We start from the raw sequence: 10,623 nt of genomic DNA on the forward strand, positions 1-10,623 counted from the left end.
ATGTGCAAAGATAACTGTTTCCTAATTATCAAGGCCATTGGCAGGCAACTAACATTTGTGCTGCAAAGAGCCTCCCGCCAAGAATCCACATAAGAGACAGCAGCAGCTCACCTAGTTCTGCCTCTGCATGTGTAAATAGTCCCAGGGGGTGGCTGTGTTAGTCTGTAGCTTCCTAAATAACAAGCAGTCCTGTGGTAACTTAGAGCAGGGATGGGGAATCTGACTCACAAAGCCACTCTTGCTCCTTTCTATTGAAGATTTATTTGCCTTCTGCTGTATGGCAAACTAGACGATTTATCCAGTGTTACTTTGGTCCCTAACTCAATTACTTTTTGTTTTGCTCTCTCCAATATATAGTAGATATGTTGCAAGCTTTTGCCAGCAGATGGCTTCCCACTTCACAAAATAAGATCCCTGTTTTTCAGTCCTTAACTCAATTTTTATTAAAACAAACAGCAGTTGTGTACCACTTTAAAGACTAACAAAATAATTTATTAGGTGATGAGCTTTCATGGGACAGACCCACTTCTTTAGATCCTATGAAAGCTCATCACCTAATAAATTATTCTGGTAGTCTTTCAAGTGCTACGTGACTGGTGTTTTGTTTTGGTAGAATACAGACTTAACACGGCTACCTGTCTGTCACTATTCAATTAATTTTTTGTTTTTCTTCATTGGAATCACTGTTCTGAAGTGCGGCTGGGGATGAGGGATTCAGTTCACTAGCTGCATGCAGGGAGAGAGGACTACCCCAGCCCTCTCTCACAGCAGCAGCTTGGGGCCAGGTGAGAAGCACCTCTCCATGGCTGCTGCAGTTCCAGTGGACGCAGCCAACGGAGGGGTGCATGTCCCCCTGGCCGGGGCAGGTTCAGATTCGTCTGCCCCCTGCACTCCCAAGTCAGAATGAAGAATACAGCTAATGCTGCAATTTCCCCTTGCTCCCTGACGAGCGGAACAGCCAGTAATGTTCCTGTGTTAATGTGTGTGAGGTGAGGAGGCTAATTGGTACCTGGGGTAGGTGGGAGGCTGAGGCTCTCCTCCAATTTCCCCCACGGCACATCAGGGAACTAGTGCAAGCATTCCAGCCACGTAGGCAGGCTGCGGGGGCTGAAGCACCAGCATGGGCTCCCTGTTGCGGGGGGAGGCTGAGCTGCAAGCCTCACAGGCTGAATCCAGGCAAATAGACCATGGACCATAAGTTCCCCTGGCTTTAAATTACAGTAAGAGGGAGCTGCAAACCGAATTTGGTGGTTTCACCTCTTACTTTTTAGGAGGAATTCTTGAACAGACAGACACACATGCAGACAGGCAACCCCTCTCAGATATACAGCAGGCACACTTTTCATTAGGGACAGCTATAGTACGTCTTCTGGGCTTGCAATATATTTTCCCAGACAAAAATTGTGCTTATATGGAGTTCAGATTGAAAATGCATATTGGTAGCTTTTAATGGTACTCATTGCAGGAATCTTTTAATTATCCCTCGAACAAATCATACAAACTCAGAAAATTCAGGCTGTATAGTCACTGTAGGGAACTAAAAGTATTAGTGTGCTTTAATAATTTGGACATGATATTAAAATGATTTTTAAAGACATCAGTGGGCTTTGCTTTTTCTCTTTTCTTTGATGGTGTCTTTCTCTACTCACATGGTGGCTGTACCTGTGCGTGCACACGACTAACTTGTGTACTTGCCTCTTTTGAACATCTACTAAACCCTTCCAGCTGCTCAATAAAACGTATCCAAAGAAAGAAATCTCTCATTTCTATGATGAATGTTGATGCTATCAGCGCTGTTCTAATCCTCACAATATGGAAATCAGCTCACTTCAGTAAACACACCTCATTTGACTGATAGATCATACAATCTACCTTTCGTAGGACTGATTTAAAACAGGCATATTTCCAAGAGTTCTCCTCATGTCAAAAAGACAAGACTGACCTGATGTGGGGGATTTTTTTTTTTTAAAGCAAACCTCACCTTTATTAATTCAATGAGAAGAGGGGCTGGCGGGAGACCTCTGTAAGTTCTGGGATGCTTGCTATAGCCATCAGTGGCAAAGGCAGCCATCACAGCAGTGCTTTGCCTTGTATTTGTACTCACTAGTGCAAACAGAAGAACAAGCCCGTGAGTATTTTTCAACCCAAGGAACACTCAGATCCCTGTTGAAAATGCCACTTGTCAAAATGTGCAAGAGCAAGACTGTGTAGGTTGAGAATTCTGAGGGAGGTGAGAAACAGGAATCTAGGGATGTGTGTGTATGCTGAATTGTGCGGATTTAATTTGAGATGTCGTTATATCATTGCACATGGCTGCTGCTGTGGAGCCATGTTTAATTCCACTTAAAACAGACCTGTTGCAGCTCTCTTTAATTAGCAGATCAAAGCTCAACCCAAAGAAGTCTGTTTTGAAAGTAACAAGTATCTGAAGAGGGGTTTTCACCAGTTTAACTAAATCAGTGCAAGACTCTGTGCAGACCAACTCTTTTAATTATTGTAATGATATTGTCATAGTGATCCCAAAAGCATATTATGGCTACGTAGGGATCACCTCATTTGCTGCTTCTGTGGTAGAAAAGGGTAGCTCTTAAAAGCCTTAAGGCAGGTCTACACTAGACCTAAAATTCAGCCCAAGATATGCAATTCCAGCAATGACAATTGTGTAGCTGGAATCAACTTATCTAGGATTAACTTACCTCCCATACTCCTTGGGATAATGAGGAGTGCAGGGGTTGAATGTGTTGATGGTTCAATTTTGCACATCCCCACTGGGCACAATCTCCCAGTAAGTGTAGATGTACCCTTACTGTCTGCAATCACCTTCAGAAAATGGGGTTGATTTCTATATTTCCCCCCCCCAAAAAAAAAATAGATTCTTTCTGAAATAGTGAAGTGTTGGCAGAAATAAAAGTCAGCACTGCTTTGAGATAGGGCCTGGCTGATGGCAGGAAGGATAGGATTAGTAACTGACAAATTTTAAATGTCAGAATATTGCTCGCTAAGGTAGAAATTTAATCTTTCATTTTAATCTTTCATTTTGTAAATCTCCAACAGGTCAATGGGAAGGACATCTCTAGGGCCACAATGCAGGAGGCACTAGAAATACTCTACAACACAGATGAACACATCACATTGGAGGTCCAGAGGGAGAAACCCTCCCACAAATCTCCCCATACATCTGATGCTGCAACCCAAACTGACTCCAGCTGGTGGAATAAGCAGTGCCCAAATAGGGAGGAGGTCACCCCAGCAGGTTTTAATCTCTTCCTTGGCAGGTACGTGCAGTTTTGCTTGGGCTGTTTTTCATGAAACAAAGATGGGATTGTTACACATCTCTCACCTCTGGACCTACCCTGAACAGCTTTGGAATAGACACAAATCTTGCTGCTCAACTTCCTGTGCCTCAGCAGGTTTGTGAATGTTTTGGAAAAAGCTGCTCACACTGTCCTTGGCCTTCCCACAGGACTAGCTTTGACACAACATTAAGTGGATCCACAACAGCCTTTCCTCTAATCTTTTCCATCCTTGTGCCAATTTTTTCCATCAACGTGCAGAAAAATTTTATGTGCACCAAGGCATGTGCAAATGTGCACCAGTAGAAACAAAAATGTATCTATGCTAATCAGCTGAGCAGCATCTGAATCTCCCCAAGCAGCTGCACAAGTACACAGCTTACAAGGAACGCTGGTGTACAATTTCATTGTCCTGTGTTTACGGATACAGCAGTGAATACTATGGAGAGGGATGGCCCCACGTGTTATTTCCCAGTTTACCCAGAGCTGAAAGATCAGTATTTCCCCATCTGAATCCTTTGCTGCTTAGTACATGCTGTGTTGATTTACTTAGTGAAGTAGCGTTGCTGGAGAGATTTATGGGTTGCTTGGGTATGAACAGTGCAAGCTTTCCATGCAGACTGTTCACTCATTTTTGGTTCCTATGAACCTGAGCAGATTTCTCACGGGTCACACCCTGTAACTTTAGCATAGCCTGATCCAGCTCCTGCCCTGCCTTTTCAGTTTTGGCCAATCATGGCATCAGAACAAGCCACCTATGCCACGCCAGTGTTCAACATTCAAAAGAAAAGAGATTTGTGATTCATGGACCACACCCATGCTGCTAGGGGATCACTGTCTATCTTTGGTTTATTGCTCCCTGCAGGTCCTACTACAGTTACTTGCTGCCCCAAGATCCAAATGGGGACAATAAACCTAGATACCTGCCAAGTGCACCTCATGATGCGGAAAATGAAGATGAGTTGGACTACGAGGTAGCATTTCTCCCTCTTCATATTCACCTTTCTTCTTAAAAGAGGTCTGAGGGCATGAAAGGGTTCTGGAGCGAAACTAGGACTCCCAGGCACTATGCTAATATAAAATACTAAATGACAATGAAATAAAGTCAGACTCCTTACATGGGCGGGGAGAGACAGGAGCTGTAGCAGTCAGGCTCTGAAAAATTTTATCCAGCCACCTCAGCCTTATCCCGAGTCCGGACATAACATTCGATACACAACACATTTTTCCCTCTTTCAGGAACTGGCCCCCACTCATCAAAAGGAGCTGAGCTTCAGCAGCTGTTACACCAGCCCTAATGAAAACTACAGCATCTGCTTGAGCTTGGTAAGCTCATACCACCAAACAACGTTACACAGCAAGCGGGACTAAAGAGGGTGAGGGTCATGGGTAACTCATGACCTTTCGGGGGAGTGCGCTAAGCCCTGGCAGGAATGAATTTGACTGCATAACTGTCCTGTGGCTCATGGTTTGGTCAGCCTTTGCTCAACAGAGATCAGTGCCTGAAATAGAAGGGTGTTGTAGGGTTAGAACTCAAAGACACTGGCCGAGCTACATAGAGGACAAGGATTGGACTGGTTTTGCATTGTAATGTAGGTCCTCTGGGGGAAAAATACATGCAAAGCAAGTCTCAATAAAAATACCTCTGAGCATAGAGTGTAATAATATTCTGCTCATTGAGAAGCAAGGAAGATAACATGGAAGTGAGTGGAGGCAGCAAATTAAAACATAAATTGGCTACAAAACTCCTTCAATCCTATCTTTCCCTATTCCCCCCGTTATTATAGCCTGCCTTTGATATAATGTATTAGATGGAAAATGTTCCGTTTTCCATGAAGTCTGATGCACTGCAATTCATCTGCAGTAGCTTAGTGCTGGGTGTCCATTACTTGATAGCTGGCTTAGGGACTCATGCTAAGGTGTACAGGCAAACTGCAACAGGAAAAAAATGTGTTTGTTTTCAGACAGAAAACGAAGGTGAGGAGGAGGAAAAGGGAGGAAAGCAGACCTGTCTGCTCCCCAGTGACTGGGACAGTGGGGTTGGCTGTACTGATGGAAGCACCTGCCAGGATGAGAATTCAGGACCCGATATGGAAGCTGAGCACCTCTATGTGCCAAAGAGGGAGAGGACAGATCACTGTGCTGGAGGGACACTTGCAAGGAGTGACCTAGCTAGAGAGGATTTCTTAACCTACGACGAGTTGAGTGATTCCAGTTTCTATGATGTAAGCCCAGAAAAGTACAGGAGATTTCAAGAAATCTTGGAAAGAAAATGCCAGCAACATCAGCTTTTCAAGGCTCTAAATAGAGACCAAGGAAACCTGCGTGCTTCGGGGGATAAGGAGGAGGAGCCTGAGCAATCAACACTGCAAGACCAATGGCTTGCTAAGTATCCTCCCCTGGTGGAAGTCAGTGCCATGAGCCAAGGGACAAACCATAAAGCTAGACTTGATCCGCAGAATGAAGTGAGAAAACAAGCATATGTGGACAAATCAACAGGAGGACAGAAGGACCCAGAACCAGTTTCCCTTACACCAACAAACATTGCGAGTGGGCCAAAAGCTCTGATGATTCCATATCATGCACGCCATTATGTGAGCTATATGAACCTAGTGCAGGAAGATGCCTCTGTAGAGTGCTTAAGTGACGGGCCTAGTTCATCAATGCTCTCACATCAATGTAGTGAAGGCATCCAAGGCAAGCTAGATGAAGGGAACAGGTGGAGCCTGACATGCAAAAGATGCAGACAACCACTGAGTAAACAGCACAAGAGTCAGCTGCTGAAGGACAGGGCCCTAAGGATCACGGAGGAACGCAGTGGAATGACGACTGATGATGATGCCTTGAGCGACCTGAAGACTGGGAAGTACTGGAACAGGTCTGAGCGGAGGCAACACCTGCTCCTGTCCAAGCAGCAGAAGCAAAGAAAGGAGTTCATGTTGCAAAGCCGGATGGAGTTGCTGAAGGAACACAACAGAACAGAGACCGAGGGTGGAAGAGATCTCAGTATTATTGAGCTGAGTCAGAAGAAATTAATGAAGAAAAGAAGTAGGAGAGTCCTGGACAACTGGATCACCATCCAGGAGCTTCTATGCCATGGGACTAAATCTCTAGATGGCAGAATAACATACAGCCCTTTGCTGTCAGTTACCACAGTGTAGAGTTCCAATGTCTCCTCCTGGACAGAGCTCAGCAAAGACTGAAGCAGTTGTGACCAGCTCCACATGCCCTGACGCCCTGCATGACGCCATCAAGGCGTGCTATATTCTCAGTAACACTAACACACATGCATACCCCTGGACCTTCCTGGCCGAGCACTCTTGGGACCTGATCAGTCCTGAACAAGGAAGTTTGACAGAGTAGGTGTGGTCAGTCCTCAAGTCTTGAAGGGCACCAGCCTATCTACTGGGCTACACTGACCTCAGTCCCGCAGGCTCTGCTGCACTGCTGCGACCAGCTTCACTGCCACCAGTCTCACTGGCTGTCAGACTGGCTCCCCTCCCAGCTGCTGGCAACTTGTATTGCCGGGGCTCTCTGGTGCAGCCAACATCCATGGTATGTTGCCAGACCACACAGTTCCACAACAGGGAGGCTCAGCGTTTATTACAAAACAGATTAGGTGTCTGTTCGCTCACTCCCTTCTACCAGCGCAGGATCTTTCCCCCTGCAGTATCTAGTGTTTTCCAGTAAAGTGACAGAGATTTGGCAATGTCCCCTAGGAAACCATCTCATAATATCAACAGCGGAGAGAAGTTCCTTGGTACTCAATCTCATCTCATACCTACCCAATGGTGACCTTGAATTCCTCTTCCTCTGTATTTACATTCATTTATGTGGCCCAGTGGTAGGAACTCTCAGATCTTACTTTCATCATAGCCCCCACAAGACTACGGATAAATCCTTGACCTTCAGTAGTCTCTCAGGTCAGTTTTCAGGGCCAGCACAAGAGATACTGCAAGTCCATTAAAGAAACCCCACCCTGCTAATTCCAGAGCTTGAGTTCCAGCCCTGCTTTTCAGAGACATCCTTTAAATGGAGGAAGCACTGTTGCAAATCCTTCTGTGGAGTAAGTAGGAGTTTGCTCTGGAAACTGAACAAAGTAGTAATGGTCAGTCACTTAATACAATCAAAGAATCGACTTTTCAAAGAGGTTACAGCGTGCCCTCTCAAATGACTAATAATTAAGGTACACAAGTCAAGGGGAACTGTGCCAATTTCCTCCATCTGAAAATCTCCCTCTGTGTATTTAGACATAACGTATTTTGAAGTAGATTTTACAGAGAACTTGATTACTTTTGTATTCATCCAGTTCTGCCATAAAATATTACTCTTTTGTATAGAAATAACAGTGGGGCTTTACAGAATACATTTCAAATGCAAATACAAAAGCTTGTCATCTTTTTCCCTGATTTAGATGTATTGTAGGATTTCCTAATCTGTTTCATGGAGAGAGAAAAAGACCTGGTAAAACCTAGTTACAGTAAACCAGAGACAGAGACTAGAGAGTTAGAAAATACCTCTGTGGCTCCCACTTCCAGTAGAGCACAGCTGTCTACTGATGATTGCTACATGATTTATACTCTCAACCAGAACCATACCAGGAGGGATGTGTGTGTGCGCGTGCGCATATGCGTGGGAACTGGGGCAAACCCGCACTGCCCAGGCCCTCGCTTGTTCCCACCCCTGCTCCACCCCCACTCCATCCCCTCTGTACCCCTTCACTGAAGCCCTCTCCCTCAAGAGATGCAACCCAGAGAATTTCCCGGAGAGGATGAGATGCCAGCCGCTGAAGTCAGGCTCACCCTGCACTCAGCATGGCAGCAGGAGCCATGGGAAGTGGAGTGACCTAGCTGCCTGCACCCCTCCTGTGCCCTCTACTAGACAGGTCACTCCGCTTCACTACACAGCAGGAAGTAAAGCAGCCTGGCTCAGGCCCCAGCCGACTGTGCTCCCCCGAGCCCTGAACAAACTGGACACACTGCAGAAATGGTCTGAAACACAATAAGGGCAAATGGAAAGTACTCCACTCCAGAGAGAACAGTCAGTTACACGTATACGAAAGAGAAAGTGCCTGCCTGGAAAGGAGTACTGCAGACAGGGATCTGGAGTGGTAGTGGATCACAGGCTAACTATGAGTCAACAGTATGACACCATTGCAAAGAAGCAAACACTGCTCTGCGATGTATGAACAGGAGTTTTGTAAGTGAGATATGAGATGGAATTCTTCCATTCCACGTGCTGATTCAACCTCAGCTAGAGTGTTCTATCCAGTCTTGGGTGCTGCTTTTCAGAAAGATGTGGGCAAATTGTAGGAAGTCCAGAGAAGAGCAATAACAATGACTGAAGATCTAGAAAACATGACCTATGAAGGAAGATTGAAAGAAAAAAAAAAAAAAAAAAAGGTTTTTTAGTCTGCGAGAAAAGACACCAGGGGGTGGGGCAGGGGAAAACACAAGTTTTCAACTACATAAAGGGTTGTTACAAGGATCAGAGAGAAAAAAATTGTTTTATTTGACCTCTGAGGGTAGGACAAGAAGCAATGGGCTTAAACTGCAGCCAGGGTGGTTTAGGTTCGACGCTAATCAAAGCTTCCTGTCAGGGTGGTTAAGCACTAGAATAAATTGCCTATGGAGGTTGTGTAGTCTCCACTACTGAGATTGTTTAAGATCAGGTTAGAAAACCACTTGTCACGAATGGTTAAGATAACATGTAATCCTGCCTTGAGCCTACGGGACTGGACTACATAACCCCGTAAGGTCCCTTCCACTTCTACAATTCTATAATTATCCCACTACATGCTTGCACAGCACCTAACACAATGGAGGTGCAATTGCAGGCAGGATGTATATGTATTTCTGCCATACAATTAAGGTAGGGAGGAGGAGCCAAGCAAACTAAATGAAGAAACAGTTATGAACTAGTCAGAAATCAGCAGGATAGCAACTGGTGAGCAATAGTCTACTACAACAGGAATTGCCTGTATCTTCCTGAAGTTCAAGCCTTAGGTGGTTTGGTTGGACACCCCAATTTTAATTAACCCTTTTGAAAATGGAGGTTCTAAGTAACTTGCCCACATCTGCATTAGGGCTATCATTAAGACTCAAGAGCTCCTGGCTCCTAAGTTCTGTGGAGACTTACCACACATATATGAAACTAATACCAAGCACATTATGAGAGATCAATTGTTGGCTTTAATAGTTAAGACTCAGTTTATCAGAAACACACATCTTCGTCAGTTTGAAATACTGATACTAAGATAGCTTAGCACTGCAGTAAGCCAGCCCTATAGGAAGAGACCACATTAAAATGAAGTTCACTCCTCTGTGGCACTGTTCTTCCTGCAAGCCTTTACCAAAAAGTAAAGAACTGCACCCACTAAAACACCTCCTGCTACTCCACTTCCAATTCCAATCAGGAATACCAATAAGGCCCTTCTTTGCCAAGACTGTTGGTGCCATTGTACTATGACACCTGTGCCATTCTGGTTTCCTTCTTTCTCATTTGCTGCTAGTTTCTGTTCCAGAGTCAAGGATTTTTCAAAGTTCAGATTCACCAAGTTATTAGGGATCACTCTAAGGCCAAAGTAGATCCTCTTGACAAGTCTGAATGTCTTCATCAACTGCACATCACACCTGTAAGTACCTGCATCCAATTCTTTGGCAGGGGAAAGTTTGATGACATAGCTTCGGGTCTTGAAAGGTTTGAAAAGCATATCATCTGTGGTGATTATGCTCCTTGCGAGCCTCCACGTATAGATAAAGGCCTGGCTGCCAACACCAATCATCTCAGAGGTCAGGCAGCTGAGCTCAAATTGCTTGCCCATGGGGACAGTGAAATGAAGTAACCCACAGATCCAGTTGGTCAGGCAGTCTGACCTGCGGAAGGTACAATGACTCCTTTTCCCATTCGGAGCAACCTGACACAGCTCCTCCACCTTGAAGCCCAGGCCACAGGTAACACTGCAGGAGGTGGTGCTGACCAAGACCTTAGCCACTGCTGACTTGAGCTGCTCTGGTATGGTAATTGTTTCAAGGGAAGCTGCCCACAAAGGCAGATAGAAACCAAAGGCTAATGTCCCACAAATAAAATTTTTTTCCAAGGTCTTCATCTCCACCTACTCCATGTTACAAGCCACTGGAAGTTAGTAGTGCAACATGTGCAGTCCATTCTTCGGTAAGTGTTCATCCTACGTCTTACTGAAATCCCAGCAGCAACATCTTCGTGACCCAATTCCCCACAAGCATGAGATCCTCCAAGAACAAGGACTCCAACTGAAATGCTGCTGAAGACAATACAATCTATTAATAGGGTAGTCCTTGTTCATCACAAG

General features: G+C 45.0%; 1 protein-coding gene across 1 annotated transcript; it reads right to left on the reverse strand.

The window, feature by feature from the left end:
- Positions 1 to 9,491: 9,491 nt before the first annotated feature.
- On the reverse strand, positions 9,492 to 10,422 carry TMEM81 (transmembrane protein 81). The gene has a single exon (XM_074977801.1). The coding sequence runs from the start codon at positions 10,399 to 10,401 to the stop codon at positions 9,607 to 9,609; it is 795 nt and encodes a 264-aa protein (XP_074833902.1). The 5' UTR covers positions 10,402 to 10,422; the 3' UTR covers positions 9,492 to 9,606.
- Between the last annotated feature and the right edge of the window lie 201 nt (positions 10,423 to 10,623).

Source organism: Carettochelys insculpta, chromosome 26 (genome assembly GCF_033958435.1).
Source record: "Carettochelys insculpta isolate YL-2023 chromosome 26, ASM3395843v1, whole genome shotgun sequence".
NCBI lineage: Eukaryota > Metazoa > Chordata > Testudines > Carettochelyidae > Carettochelys > Carettochelys insculpta.